Genomic DNA, 14743 nt, shown 5'->3' with positions numbered 1-14743 from the left:
CGAATGTCCAGCGACCGTTGGACGACAGCGTGTAGGCGGACGACAGCCTGGTAGTTAAGCGGACGGACAGGGTACGAGAAGAACGTGACACTCGGCCGCCATGAACCCCAGGCGAAAAGCCGGTCGAATCTCTGACGACCCGGGCCTTTGCGAGCCAACAGATTGACAGGAGTTTGGTCTGACCGCAGCTTATCGCGGCAAGGTAAGGTTTTAGTCAATGGCTCAACCCGGTCAAAGGAGATCTATCTGTCGGCGGTGGGTAGCGCGGTGAGGCGTGGCATGGCGTGGCGTAGGGGGAGAGAAGCGAGACTGGCTGGTTCCTTTTGTTGTTGACGTCTTTTCTCCCAGCGTCTCGGGATGGCCTGTAGCTAAACTAAATGCGGGAACGGCTAAGAAAGCGTCGTGGGCTTTCTTTTTTTGGTGGGGTTGCGGGATGTCGTGGGAAGTGTTAAATGAGAGAAACCGGGATCAGCAGGGTATTGAATGTGCTAAAATGATGCTGATCTGCGATGCCTGCCAGTCGAGGAGCAGCGGGAGACGGAGGAGGCCGTGGTTTGCGTGGTAGTTGATGAAGGTAAAAGTGACTGTACGCCAAAGCCACCGCGGGATGGATTATTCTCGAGTACGTACTCATTATCCTGACTTTCTGTAGTGAGGGAATCGAGTGTTCCTGTTGGTGGAAAACGAGCCTGTGGTCTCCATCAACGGCGTGGGGTCAGACTTCAGGACTGTTTTCGAATCGTATCCACACGGTGCTCGATTAAGAGGTGCAAGTGAGTCCCAGGTGAGGTGAGGAGGAAGGAAGTGAGCAAGTTTTCGGGGCGCTAGGACCAGGGCCCCCAGTCGTGGCTTCCTTTCACTGCAGGGCTTCAGGGTCATTGCCATGGAGGCACGCTAACAGTAAGTGCATGCATGTACAAATGCAGTACTAATACCCGATCCCGCAACGCGTTTCACCGTTTCGACATGTAATTCTCCAAATCCCCTTCTTTGGGAGTTCTCATCTCGTAAAATGACCAGGGGTTTACGTTTAGAAAACTCGGCCGTTTCGCGACGTTGAACGGGCCGTTCTAGCGTACTCGGTACGTTGTATTACACGTAGACAAAGTATCTGCTTTGAATATGGAATATTACGAGGCAGGTCTATAATACTGTATGTACGTATACCTCCAGCATCTGTCAAATATAAGCGTGGGATCTCGCCCAGCCAAGTAACCGCACCTAGACATGTGATTAATTACCATCTGCACGACTTGCATGCCCTCCCAGTCTGACGGATACCTCCGTGGTTTGACCATACTGAGAGACGCTTCTATAACTCGCCATAGCTACGTTGTATGTATGTAGCATGTATGTATGTACAGTATCATCCATTCCTTATGCCACCGGGCGGCTCAATTATGCACATTAATCCGAGTCATCGGGTCCTGTGAACATGTCTACCGCCCTCATACGTCTTCTTCCCTGTGCCGCCGCAGATTTCGAAGGGTTTGGCGCTGCTGTAAACCTGAAGGAGGCCTTAGCATCCCCATCGCCGACCGGGGCAGACGGTCCCGGTTCCTCCTTGCTGGCGTTCTGTGCTCCTTCTGACGGTTTACCCAGAGCTTCATCATCATCTAGGGGCTCGCCTTCAACATCCTCCTCATCCATAGGTTCGCCTTCGACGTCCTCCTCATCCATAGGCTCACCCTCAACGTCATCCTCGTCCATAGGTTCCCCTTCCACGTCATCTTCATCCATTGGCTCTCCCTGGACGTCATCGTCACCCGTGGGCCCTTCCACGGACTGTTGGCCGCTGGCCGTCGACGTGGGTGCGTCGACAACCTTCCACCGACCCTTCTTCGAACCTTCGTCGTCGCCCTGCTCCCGAGCTGTCGTTGTAGGGGGGTTGTTGAAGCTGTTGGTGAAGAGGTCCTGGCTCTCGGCCGGGAATACGCACCAACCTTCCCAGAGATGAAGAATCATGCCCACGCTCCGCTTCCACTTCTCCGCCCTCAGCCGACCCCAATTATGTTTCTCTGCCATGAGGCCCAGCATCTCGAAGATCTTGCGATCCCTCAAGGCCCCCTCAAAGATCTGCCTGAACCGCCACACATGCCGCACGCCGCTCGTCGACGACGATGCGAGGATATCGCTCACGACGTACAGACTCACGAGGCTCGCCCCGCTCGTATCCTGGGCCGTCTCCTTTTCCGCCTTGTCGTCGGATCCGGCGCCCGCAACCTCAGGATCGTCCCCGTGTCTATTCTTCTCCCTGCCGTTTCGTGAAGAATGCTCGGGGTTCAGAGCGGTCAGTGCGAGGGGCTTCTCAATGTTGGAGACGATCATGTCGACCACTTCGTCCGCCCCTCGGCTGGCGTGCATGAGCGCAAAGGCCGTCACACGGGCGATATCGCCTTTCCTGATTTTCGAGAGCGTCGTCGGGAGACGTGACAGAAGGTGGGTAAGCTTCGCCTTGTCTAGGGGGTTGAGGAACGTGTTCTCGGCCTCGGTGTCTCCATTTTGCTCGCGGTTGCCGTCTCCGTCCAGGTCCTCGTCGTCTGACGAGTTGTATTCCGAGTCGGACACAATCTCGTCGACGCTCGTGGTGTATTCGAACGGGACGCCTTTCTCCGGTGCTTTCCAGGCGTGGCTCCCGTCGAAGAGAGGTAGATACTTCCCCTTGTTGCGCTGTAATGAAGCACCCGTGACAATCTCCCACATCCTCCACCGGTACCAGATGCCTCCCTCGCTGCGGGCGTCCCAAATCCACGCCCACTTCTCCTCCCGCTGAACCTCGGGACGTGACATGAGAAGAGCTTCAAACTCGGGGCCGTGTTCCAGCACAGATTCCAAGGTCTTGTTGATCAGTCGGAGCATCTTGATGTCGTTGGGCGGTTTCACCGGAACGTGCAGGATGCTGTTGCGGTTCAAAGGCCCGCCGGCGCTGGGCCCGTATGCGGCGGGCGGCGCAAAGCCGCGATGGAAGGCATGTTGCATGTGAGCTTTGCCTGGCGTCGGTCTCTGTGCCACGGGCTTTGCGCCGAACGGCCGCGACCCGGCCGGCGTGGCTCCCAAGCCAGACGTCGATACCGACGATGTCACGGCCGAGGAAAGATGCCGGTGAAGTGACAGATAAAACCCGTAGCCCAAGTAGCGGTTCTGCAGTGCACTCACGGCGGCGTCGATGTCGGTAGCAGGTGTCTCCTGAGAAAGCGTCACGATGGCCACCGTGCATTTCCTGTCCGTAGATGGGCCCGAAGGCGGCATAATCTTGACGTTTTCGACCGTCAGGTTGGAAGGTATCAGAGCCTTGATGGCGGCAGGCGACGTGCCCGGAGGAATCTGCGACAGCCTCAGCGTCGGCTTTGCGACAGTCACCTCCTGCTGCCTCGCATCGGTCGACTCGTCATGTTCATCCTCGCTGGTATTGAAAACTTGGAGCACCGACTTGGCCTCCCCGCGCTCGTCGTAGCCCGCCCGACTGCTACCATCCCTATCCCTCTCCTGCTTGTACGCATCAAACCCCCTCTTCTTGCCGTAGGAACTGGGCGGAGGGCCTAGGCTTCCGGGACCGCTCTTCAGGCTCGGCGGGGGACCCAGGCTCCCAGGGCCGCTTTTCAAGCCGGAGGCCCCGAAATGTCTCCTGGGCGCTGCCATGCCGCCGCCCCCCGGGGGGCCCCTGGGGCCGAGGAATTGACCTCCGCCACGTCGCGGGCCGCTACTGTCGTCATCGTCATCGTGATCGAAGCTCTTCTCAAACTCCCTGAGGACCGCCGCCGTCTCCGCTTCTTCTCGAGCTCTCTTGGCTTCGGCTTCGGCGCGCTGTCGCTCGAAGGCGGACTGTTTGGTGGGTTTCTGGAGTTTCGCCTCCACGGCTGGGAATTCGGCAATCTTCTTGGAAGACATGGTTTTTTTAGTATCGGAAGGTCATATCGCGGTCGAAAAAAGGGACGCCCGTGTCGGGGCTTGGGAGGCTCAGAACTTCGAGGATAGGGCGGAGGGAGTGGTAGATAGTATAGTTAACGATCGTTCAGAGGACGAGTCGGGGAGAAGCGAGCTTCAGAAGTGGGAGGCGCTTTCGAAGGATGCGTTTCAGCGTATGGCTTCTTTTGAAGTAATGGGCACGTAACACAGAACCGAATGTTAGGTTGGAGATGAATCTTCGCGAATAACGGCGACCTACGAATACGCTGTCTGCTGGTATGTCAATACGTACCTTGGTGGTCAGCATTCTCAGAGACTTAGTCAGCAATTTGGCAGCTCCTACGAAGTACTTCTAGCTGGGTACTCAGTAATTACGAAGTACATACTAAGTACAACCTACTTCGTAACTCAGTCGCAGCATTTGACAGGACGACATCACAGCTATTCCTCCAGGACGGGCAGTCCGTATTTACGAGCTCATGATATCCCAACAATTGAAGGCTTTCCTTGCGCCTTTTCAACTTCCCAGGCCCTCTTCGCCATATCCCGACCAAGTAAGGGACTATCGCACAGCTGAGGGAGCTATAGCGTGCGCCGCCAAATGATGGCCCTGAAAAGCGAGGTGGAGGACTTCCTCTAACCAGACATGCAGTTTTCACCGCTCGAGAACTGTTCAAATGGAAAGCTAGCAGCAAGGGCGGCTACATTTGGAGAAACGAGGGCGACTTCGGAGCCCCAGGGCCAAGGACAGTTGGCACCGACTGGTTCCAGGAGATCACCAGAAAGATTGGGGGCAAAAACGGGGGACGACGACACGAATCAACCGAGGTGGAGAAATACGAAATCGTCTATCGTGTCCCACATGCGTCCGTCGACAGCAAAGGAGAGATGCTCCGATGTGCGGGGCACTGCAGTCGAGCCCAAAGGATGTATGGGAGCCATGAAGAAGGAATCTCTCACTCCTCGCCCCTCCGTCGGCCTCGCCGAAGCTCATGCTACTTGTACCTGCCATCCGTTCGATCGATCAAGCAGACTGTAGACGAAGATTTGGTCCCCTGACACAGGCAAGAAAGGCCAGCAAAGGCGAAGAATGGACTCCTCTTCACCGCCCTCCTCCATTCTCATCATCGGGTCCGGCGTCTTTGGCTTGTCCACTGCCTTCGAACTCACCCAGCGACCCTTCTTCGCCCGCACATCCATCACCGTCCTCGACCGCTCACCCGATAACGGGGTCTTTCCGTCCTCCGACGCCTCAAGCATCGACTCGTCGCGCATCATTCGCCCGGACTATGCGGACCCTGCTTATGCCTCCCTCGCAGCCAAGGCCCACGAGTTCTGGCGCCAGCAGGGCGACGATGAGCTCGGCGGGCAGGGTCGCTACACCGAAAGCGGCATGATCCTCCTCGCCGATACACCGACAACTGCCAAGGCCGACCCCAAGATCGGACTCAGCGCGAAACAGGTGGAAGAAAAGAAGAAATCTGCGTTGGAATACGTTCGCGAAAGCTGGGATAACGTGCGGGCACTCGCAGGCCAAAAAGCCAGCGGTTTGTCACCAGACAAGATCAGGGAACTCCCAAATACGGCCTCCGTCGTCGAGGCCATTGGCGCCGACCCCTCAACAGCGGCCGCCAACCCGCCTGGTGACTGGGGTTATCTCAACGAGACGAGCGGCTGGGCCGATGCTGAGAAGAGCATGGCCTGGTTCCTGAAAAAGGTCCGACAGACAGGCCGCGTCACCTTTGTCCATGGCACGGCCGCTGCTCTGACATGCACAGGTGATCGCGTGACAGGCGCACGGCTGGACTCGGGCCGCCAACTCGTGGCCGATCTAGTGATCGTCGCGACCGGCGCCTGGACCGGCGCCCTCATCGATCTCGCCGGCCAAGCCATCGCCACGGGCCAGACCCTCGCCTACATGGACATCACCGCGGAGGAGCAAGCTGCCATTTCCCAGAGACCGGTCATCCTCAACCTGAGCACGGGGCTGTTCGTCATACCTCCCGCGGGCCGCCAGCTCAAGGTCGCCCGCCACAGCTACGGCTACATCAACCCCCAACCCACCTCGCCGGACGTCTTGCCCACGGCACCTGGCGCCCCTCTTCCCGCCACCTCCACCTCGCTCCCCCGGACACTTCTCACCGATCCGAACCTCCGCATCCCCTCCGAGGGCGAAGCGGACCTCCGCAAGGCCATCCGCGCCATGGTCCCGCTGAAAGAACTGCACGACCGGCCGTTCGTCAAGACGCGGTTGTGCTGGTACACGGATACGTCGACGGGCGATTTCCTCATCGATTACCACCCGGGCTGGAAGGGGCTCTTCGTCGCGACGGCGGGGAGCGGCCACGGCTTCAAGTTCCTGCCTGTCATCGGCCAGATGATCGTCGACTGCCTGGAGGGGAGACGACCTGCCCAGTTTGACGAGAAGTGGAAGTGGAAGGGCATCAGCGCGAAGGAGAACGTCAAACAGCTCCACAAGCACATCGTCACGGAAGACGGCAGCCGAGGTGGCCGGCCTGGACTCATACTGGAGGAAGAGCTTGCCAAAGATCACAGGGATAATAGTATTAGAGCGCGAATGTAACGCTACTTGCTGTCGATGTTTGATGTGAATGCGACATAGGACAAGCAGTTCCATGGTAAGGCGCGTGTCATCAAGCACAAGCAAGACAAATCCAAGAAAGATGATTTGCAAAACTAACAACTCTCATTAACTATAACTGACTGCTGTTCATTCTGTCCAGTGGACAGATCCACATGGAAGCGACATCGCTTACAACAGGGGCAGGAAGACCGAGGAGCATGTAAATATTACGCTCACTGCACTGCTTTCATGAATACATGGTATTTGTTTGGTGGTATCATCCTCCGCTCGATCCTCTCTGCCTCATCCATACTCTCATATAAGCTTACTCAATCATCTCGGCGCGCCGCGTCTCACGTCTGCGTCGCTCACCGACCGACGCCGCTACGTAACTTTCCATTAAAAAAGCGGCAAAGCCGACCTGCGCACCTGCTGCCAAACTGATACCACGGCAAATCTATGACGCGTCGTGGGATAAAGAAATCTTTCCTTTTTTTTGTTTTCCTCAAAGCAGTCCATCCGAGCTGGAACCCCTTCCAGCCTGGTACCGCCAACGCCAATGCAATGCTGGAAAATGTGGAAAATGTGATACAGGCCAAGGCTTCCGACGGCTGGACGACTTGTCCAATTCCCTGTCGAAAGGAAGCGCCTTGGTTTTTTACGAAACGTGTCGTGGGATTCGTGAATGTAAAAAGGGTGGGGGAATATATGATACATCCGCAAAGGACAAGGAAGGGTCCGTGGAGGTCGAGTTCCAAATGTGATGGAGATGTGAAGCCTTCGACACGGACGTCGCGACCAAGCCTTGCAGACCGTGTTGTATATCTAGACCTTGCGGAAATCTGGACGAGTCCATTGTCAGAGACATGCTCATGGGAAACATGCGAACACAAGCAGGAAACGTACCTTGCAACACGGGGTAAATCATCTCGAACGCCTGATAGATCTCCTCGCGGACCTTGGCACCGGTGAGGACGATCTTCCCGCTGACGAAGATGAGAAGCACAATCTTGGGCTTAATCATGCGGTAGATTAACCCGGGGAACAACTCCGGCTCGTACGAGCTGAAGTTGTGATGGCGCGAGGCCAACCCCTCGAGACGAATGGGGAACTTGATGTCGCAAGACCCGACGATATTCTGGATCTTAAAGTCGGTAAACTTGGCGTTGAAGCCCAGCTTCTGGATGATTCGCGCGTACTTGCGCGAGGCAAGCTTGGAGTCATCTTCCGACTTGGCTCCCGTCACGACCATCTTGCCCGAGGCAAAGATGAGCGCAGTGGTTTTGGGTTCGCGGATTCGCATGATAACAGCGGCGAAACGCTATTCCATTCCTGTCAGCATCCTTTGAAGTGAAAACCATGTCACACAGATGTGGCATCTAGTAGTACCTTAGGATTGTACTCGGCATTCCGCGCGTGCAGGGCAATCGTCTTCAGATCCAGACGGCAATCAAGATTGACCGTGGCGACGATGTTCCTTAACGGAAGATGAGTAACATGTACAGCCAGAAATCAAGACAGATGCTTTTTTCATCAGGGAAAATGAACATACTGCAGCGTGGGTGTCAAGCCCGATCCACCTTGTGTGGTGGCAGCAGGAGTCGCAGCAGGGGTCGCGGGAGTCACCCCATTGCCATTTGCGTTCTGCTGGCCGTTCGCGACAGGCGCTTGGGCGGGGGCCTTCTCGCCATTGGTAGATGGCGGTGTGAGCTCATGCGCACCACCAGGGAAGGAGAGAGAACCAGGCGCAGTGAAGGCCTTGGCCTGCTCGGCGGTAGAGGGATGAGTCTGAAGAGATGAATCCATGATTGCGGTGTCTCGACAGTGCGAGAATCAAACAGCTCGAGATTTGTGGGATGAGCGATCTAGATATTGGAAGCGCGGTTAGTTAGATGAAAATTGGTATCGTGGCGCACTTGAAAAGATATTGGTTGGTAGTTGACGGGAAGAAAACAGCAAATTGGGAGACTTTGGCGCGTATGCCTAGTGGACGAGGCAACGATTCTTTGTTGCCGCTCCAAGAGGAAGGTGCTGTGGTTGCCAGAGAGGGGGGGGATATAAAACGGGCAACAACGCCAAACGGCGGAAGAGGAAATTGCGCTACCTACCGAGTCTGGAGAAAAACAAGTGAATGTCTCCCCTACAGCGATTGCTCTATTATGTCTGCTTCGCCGTGCGGAACTGCGCGAGACAGAAACAAGAGTCGATTTTCTTCCTTCTTTTTGAAAGGGATATGGAAACCCGAATTCGTTAATAGGTATCTCGGACCTCGTCACTTAGGCACAAATGTTCTCTCTATTCTCGGGCATCGATGCGAACGATGTGTCTACAGAGCGCGGCGACCTCGGCGACAGCGACGATGGAGTGCTCTGTATCGAGTAAATCGTTGTCGTCGGTAGAGAGTCGCGCGGAAAATAAAGAAATCAAAAAACGTATTCCAGTTCTTTGATGCTTCAAAGCTCAATGTCAACCTCGGGGCACTTTCAGTTAAGAAGGCGCGCGCCTGTGTTCCTTCGACCGGTGGAAGAGGACCTCGAAACCGCAGTGGGCAAAAAGGAGAGTAGTCCGTCTCTTTCTGGATCACTGAAAACAACTGCGCCGCGCTGGCTGATTTGCAGTGTGGATCAGGAAGAGTCGAGTATGGAAAACCCCAATGCGGGTGTCGTCGTGAGAGTAGACGTCAATAAAAGTGGTATAATGGGTAGGTGGAGAGAAGGACGGAGTGGAAAAATAGAAAGGCCGAACGTGTGTGAAATTACGTAAGGCCGGATCGTTACTTCCGATACAAGTTCCGAAATCAAGAAAGGAAAGGGGGGAGGCCGGCTACTTATATATTTTCGAGCAGGTTGCCCCCCTAGGCAGCAACTTGTGGTGTGGCGTTCACTAGTGTTTGCGCTAAAAATGTTACAGCCAATCAGAGTTCGTCCCGGTGACACTTGGACCGCACCAGCCCCCTGCACACATTAACGTTGTCTCCCGTATCCTTTTCGAAGTACCAGTACCTGCTGCGATAAGCCGACGAATCAATAACACTTTGACCAATCGCCTGTCACGCTTGTTGTGGCGGTGATTAATTCTTAGCATCTCCTTTTCCTGCACTCGTAAAGTTTTCTCTCCTTTCTTCTTCTTACCCTAGCACTTTTCCACCCAAAAGGTCCCCTTGCTGGTTGACTCAACCAGCTACACCACCAGCTGTTTTGGCATCATCACCCCATCATCATCTTCTCGCCACCGTCGCTATAATTGAGAATGTTGACGACGTCGACGACGACAACAATGAAGGCGACGGGACGACGATTTTTAGATTCCGGCAGAGTCGGTCAATGAGCGCGATGAGTGTTGCCGTTGTCACGAAATCTCATGTCAAACAGTCGCAAACACGCATGGATGACCTGTTCCGTTTTGCGTGTATTGAAGCGCCTAGTCCTCGTCGGTTAGAGGACCACCGGGAACCGCCCATAAAAATCACACCGTATGGTCGAGAACGAGACCATGCAACATTTTTCCAACACCACGCCCATTGCAGTCTCAGCGCCGAATGTGGAGCCCCATCACATCCACCCTCCACCTCCGGACTGAAACGATGGGGCGAGCCCCTATTTACCTGGACCGCCCCCAAGGCTTCGACAACAGCCAGCCAATTCGGCTGGCGTGCTTTTCCTTCACAACCCCCTGCTTTTCGCCTTTTGGCTAGGTACGTTGTACTCACTCGCATCACCGTAGGCAGTGGAGTCTTCTCTTCACCTCATTTTCACCTTCCCCTTTCCATTCGAAGCAACTCTCAGGTGCGCTTGACATGGCACTCTGATGGCATATTATGAGGGCTTTCGTTTTGGTGGAAGACAACTGTGTCCTCTTTAAAGTTGACGACCGCGTGTGAGTCATTCCTTGGGCCCAACCGGGACCCAACCAGCATCGAGAAATGCAAAAGGGGGAAACACCACCACCGGGAAGCTGGGAAATTATTCCCCCTTCAACACGCAACGAACGTACCGATACTTCACAGTCATTGTTGCGTCCTTGGTCGCGTCTTCCTCTTCTTCTCATCTCTTGTCAGATCATCACCAATGCTGCACGAGGCGCGCCACAGATTACTTTACTAAACGGCGTAGACTACGCTGCCGCGGTGATATCATATGACAGCTTTCCTGACTCCTGCAGCCTTCGTCATTCTGGAACGGTTGTGCTGCATCTTTCTCATCGAACAGATGAAATTTCATGGCGCCATCTCAGCAACGCGCAAGTCTTGGTACCCGGCACGGGGGGAGCGAGGGCAAGCCTGCATAGCCCCTGGCTTGGTACGCTCGATGTACCGCCGTATCCACAGTTATGTCACAGTACTTTTCCGGCAGCATACTCGGCAGATACTTTTCAGCTGCTGCCGAAAGTTTGAAATGATTGGCCGCTTCGCGACTCAGGTCGTGGGCTAAGCTCGGTTCTTTTCTTGGCAGAGAGCGTCGTTTGCTTGTCACGGAAATCATGTTGCTCCGCGATCGGAGGAATTTTGATTGTTTGCTTTTTTCTTCTTTTCCTCCGAGATGTCGATGTGCGGGTGGTAGTGGTATGTGAAAACATACTGATTGTTTCGTGCCAGCGCGTCTTCTCTTGAAGCCAAGTAAAAAGACCGCGTTCGGATTCATTCCAGCTTCTCTGATATGTTGATGATCTGCCGCCAGGCCGAGAAAGAATCGAGTTGGTGGCGCGCAGACTCTTGGTCCACATTGAAATTTTCAATATTGCGTCATTCTGTGGCTGATGGGACGGAGATCTGTCCTCTTTACCTGTGCTGACTAATGTCCGACAATACCCGAGCGGTGTACAACGTAGGGAATATCTTGGGCAGCACTGCACTCAGCAAACGATCCGCCTCACGACCCATCGCATTGACGGACATGATCTATTCGTACGTATGTGCAGAGAATATGCTGTAGATTTTGAAAACGACCAGACGCCATATTACTACTTTAACTCATGTACACCAGTTACATCCACCTGGGATATCAGAACCGCTCTTCTAGGACAGATGCACCTCCCCCCTTTTTTCGAGATTTACAAAGACCAGCCCAGCCCTACGTGTACATTCATATTGGACAGTCGACTCTACGTCATGTAGTACTTGGGTCCCTCACCGCCCTGCGGCACCTGCCAGTTGATGTCCTGGTGGGGCGCCTTGATGTCGCAGGTCTTGCAGTGGATGCAGCTATCCCAATCTAGTCAGCAACAAGTCTACATCCGAGGGACTGAAGAAAACGAGGGAGAATAGGACTCACTTTTGGGCGTTGATCTGGAACCGCACGCCGAGCTCCTTGGTCTCGTCTTCCACGTACTCGTACACACCGGCCGGGCAGAAGCGGTTCTCAATCCCCTTGTACTTGGGCCATGTCTCGCGGGCGTGCTTGTCCCAGTCCTTGACCTGCAAGTGCACCGGCTGGTCCTCCTCGTGGTTGGTGCCCGTCCGGCTCACGCTGGTGAGGATGTCGAAGCTGATCTTGCCGTCGGGCTTCTCATACTCGATCTTGGGGCACTGGTCGGCATGCTTGGTGGCGGCGTGGTCCATCGTCTTGTGCTTGAAGGTCCACGGCACGCGGCCCTTGAAGAGGTAGGCCTCGAGGCCCGAGTACATGACGCCGCCGTACAAGCCGAGGGGGTTGTGGAAAGACGGCCGGTAGTTGCGCACCTCCTTCAACTCCTTCCAGATGGGCGACTTGCGCAGGGCGTCCTCGTAGTCGAAGAGGAACACGGTGCCGTCGTCGGTGGTGGACAGGGCGGTGTACGCGGCCTCGGCGGCCAGCATGCCCGATTTCATGGCATTGTGCGTACCCTTGACCTTGGGCAGGTTGATGAAGCCGGCCGAGTCGCCGATCAGAGCGCCGCCGGGGAAGGCACACTTGGGGATCGACTGGAAACCGCCCTCGACGAGCGCACGGGCGCCGTACGACAGACACTTGCCGTCCTCGAGGACGCTCCGGAAGAGCGGGTGCTGCTTGTACTTCTGGAACTCCTGGTACGGGGACATCCACGGGTTGGGGTAGTCCAGCGCGACGACGAGGCCGACGCTAACGAGGTTGTCTCCGAAGTGATACATCCAGCCGCCGCCGTAGGTGTCCTTGGGCAAGGGGTAGCCGAGCGAATGAGTGATCTCGCCCTTCCGGAACTTTTCCGGCGACACCTCCCAGACTTCCTTGAGACCGAGGGCATATGTCTGCGGCTGGCTGTCGCGGCGCAAGTCAAACTTCTTGATGACTTGCTTGGTGAGACTGCCGTGGCAACCCTCGCCAAAGAGGGTGACGCGGGCATGGAACTCCATGCCGCGCTCAAAGGTCTCCTTGGGGCGGCCGTCGCGGCCAATGCCAAGATCGTTGGTGGCAACGCCCTTCACACTACCGTCCGCGTTATACAGAATCTCGCTGGCGGCGAAGCCAGGGTAGACCTCGACACCGAGCTCCTCGGCTTGCTCGCCGAGCCACTTGGTGAACTGGTTGAGAGAGACGATATAGTTGCCGTGGTTGTTCATGGTGGGCGGCAGAGGCAACGGGATGGCGGATTTCTTGGTGAGGAAGCGCATGCGGTCTCCGCCAGCCGGGGTGGCATGCTCGAAGCGGTTAGGATTGTCCTCGGAAAGCCAGTCTGGGATGAGCTCTTCGATGGCGGAGGGCTGAATGACGGCGCCCGAAAGAATGTGGGCGCCAATTTCGCCTGCCTTCTCGAGGAGGAGGACACGGAATTCGTCGTTACCAGCTTCATTGGCTAGCTGCTTTAGTCGGATGGCAGCGCTCAAGCCGGCAGGACCTAGTCATGGGGTGGAGCTAATCAGTATGGTATCACACAAAGCGGTGATGCGTCTATGGCCAAGGGAAGAGAAGGAAGAAAGCAGCGAAGATTGCTAGCGCGGAAGAGGAACTATGTGTCATAGGAAAGCAAGAGGCGTACCCCCTCCAATAATACAGACGTCGACCTGGTCTGATTCACGCTCGATGGTGGATGGATCAAAGGTGTCCGAGTCTTCAACACTGGCCAGGCGCGCAACCCGAGTCGTCGCAAATGTTCTTGTGGAAATGGAAACGGCCAGGGCACCCCGTGGTAGAGGAGCTACCCGTGTCCGTACCCTCGAAGCTGAGGCGAGGTGGGGTCGCGCCTGGAATATTGTGCGGCATGTCGACAGCGAGCGGGAGCCACGTTGTAGAGAACGAGCGACGGGTACGGTAGAGGCGTTCATGGTGGCTAGTGGTGTTCAACGGCCTCGGTTTCCAGGTTCTTAACGGTCAAGGTCGGAGGTCGAGGATGGAGTCAGAAGGGCGCAAAGGACATTCCTCAAGGTCGCGCTGCCCCAATCGGTCGTGAGCAAAGCACAGCAGGACCAGGGGATGTATTGTCAAGGTGTGACTCGGGTTCAGATTGCCACGGTCTGTCGGTAGAGACCCCAATGCGTCGAATTTGCGTCGTCTGCACGAGGTGGTAGAGGTAGGTGATGTGAGAGCTACATACGGCACATGTTTTAAGAAAGAAAAATTATAGCGGGTAGGGTAGGTACAAGGGTCGGAGTTCTTTTTGCCTACGTAATGGAAGATCAACTGCCCCGGTTCGAGCTTGTGCTTCGGGTGCAAATAGCCGAAAGAAACCGGAGGCGGGGGTGACAAAGAACAGGTCGAGTACATCCAGTTGGGTGTTGTAGCCGGTTGTGCTACAAGTACCTGCCAATAAGTGAACCCCACCTCAGACTGGGGAGCTCCTCCACCATTCGGACGGGACGGAACGGAAGAACTTGAATAGTTGATCAGCTTCATCCAATGGGATGGCTTCCATTACAATCCCAGATCATGCACACAATTTTCCCATTTTCGTCTATTCATCTCCTCGTCGACAAAAGAGAAGAAGCAGTCCATCTCCCACGAGCATCCAGAACCAGCTCTACGAATTCGCTGAACCATTTGCCAATTCTATCTCACATTCAGTAATAGCTTTCCATGCTGGCTATTCTTGTTTGTGTTCCACAAGCTGGAAACAAGCCACATCGTAAAGAAGGCTGTCTGTCATAGGGTCACAATGGAGCGAGGCTTCCCATTACAGAACACGGCTCTCTTTCTCCCGGTCCCTTTTCATGATCCAGTGCCCAATTCGGATTTCTCCTGTGTATTGTCATTTAAGTGGTCAATGGCCCCACGACTCGGAGCGTGTCTAACTTGCCTCACATCACCTACAAACCGACGACTAGGATTGCGTCCTCTAGGCCATCGTCCGGTATCATCGGATCTT

General features: G+C 55.3%; 6 protein-coding genes across 6 annotated transcripts; 2 read left to right on the top strand and 4 right to left on the bottom strand.

Moving 5' to 3' along the window:
• Positions 1–1407: 1407 nt before the first annotated feature.
• On the bottom strand, positions 1408–3888 carry ACRALDRAFT_1082000 (uncharacterized protein; the record flags this gene model as incomplete). The annotated part of the gene is made up of 1 exon (XM_071019242.1): positions 1408–3888. The coding sequence occupies one exon, from the start codon at positions 3886–3888 to the stop codon at positions 1408–1410; it is 2481 nt and encodes an 826-aa protein (XP_070874981.1).
• Positions 3889–4012: 124 nt separating this feature from the next.
• On the bottom strand, positions 4013–4342 carry ACRALDRAFT_210899 (uncharacterized protein; the record flags this gene model as incomplete). Its single annotated transcript, XM_071023391.1, has 3 exons — positions 4013–4142; positions 4195–4222; positions 4303–4342. 3 exons carry the CDS (start codon positions 4340–4342, stop codon positions 4013–4015), a joined length of 198 nt encoding a protein of 65 aa, XP_070874980.1.
• A 654-nt stretch (positions 4343–4996) lies between these two features.
• ACRALDRAFT_1082001 (uncharacterized protein) lies at positions 4997–6490 on the top strand (the record flags this gene model as incomplete). The annotated part of the gene is made up of 1 exon (XM_071019243.1): positions 4997–6490. One exon carries the CDS (start codon positions 4997–4999, stop codon positions 6488–6490), a length of 1494 nt encoding a protein of 497 aa, XP_070874979.1.
• An 825-nt stretch (positions 6491–7315) lies between these two features.
• ACRALDRAFT_2042192 (uncharacterized protein) lies at positions 7316–8296 on the bottom strand (the record flags this gene model as incomplete). The annotated part of the gene is made up of 4 exons (XM_071021228.1): positions 7316–7332; positions 7397–7811; positions 7880–7967; positions 8043–8296. The coding sequence occupies 4 exons, from the start codon at positions 8294–8296 to the stop codon at positions 7316–7318; spliced, it is 774 nt and encodes a 257-aa protein (XP_070874978.1).
• Positions 8297–8382: 86 nt separating this feature from the next.
• On the top strand, positions 8383–11458 carry ACRALDRAFT_210902 (uncharacterized protein; the record flags this gene model as incomplete). Its single annotated transcript, XM_071023395.1, has 18 exons — positions 8383–8518; positions 8580–8692; positions 8771–8854; positions 8932–8995; positions 9036–9157; positions 9196–9235; positions 9378–9409; positions 9441–9547; positions 9645–10275; positions 10313–10338; positions 10372–10542; positions 10570–10598; positions 10634–10908; positions 10946–11000; positions 11050–11077; positions 11136–11273; positions 11346–11401; positions 11439–11458. 18 exons carry the CDS (start codon positions 8383–8385, stop codon positions 11456–11458), a joined length of 2127 nt encoding a protein of 708 aa, XP_070874977.1.
• ACRALDRAFT_1050768 (uncharacterized protein) lies at positions 11376–14034 on the bottom strand. The gene is made up of 3 exons (XM_071015651.1): positions 13421–14034; positions 11761–13279; positions 11376–11690 (listed from the first exon to the last, which is right to left on the bottom strand). Exons 1-3 carry the CDS (start codon positions 13704–13706, stop codon positions 11591–11593), a joined length of 1905 nt encoding a protein of 634 aa, XP_070874976.1. The 5' UTR covers positions 13707–14034; the 3' UTR covers positions 11376–11590.
• Positions 14035–14743: the final 709 nt, after the last annotated feature.

Source organism: Sodiomyces alcalophilus (assembly GCF_042370955.1).
Source record: "Sodiomyces alcalophilus JCM 7366 unplaced genomic scaffold ACRALscaffold_4, whole genome shotgun sequence".
Taxonomy (NCBI): Eukaryota; Fungi; Ascomycota; class Sordariomycetes; order Glomerellales; family Plectosphaerellaceae; genus Sodiomyces; species Sodiomyces alcalophilus.
This window is presented reverse-complemented; position numbering and strand designations above follow the sequence as displayed.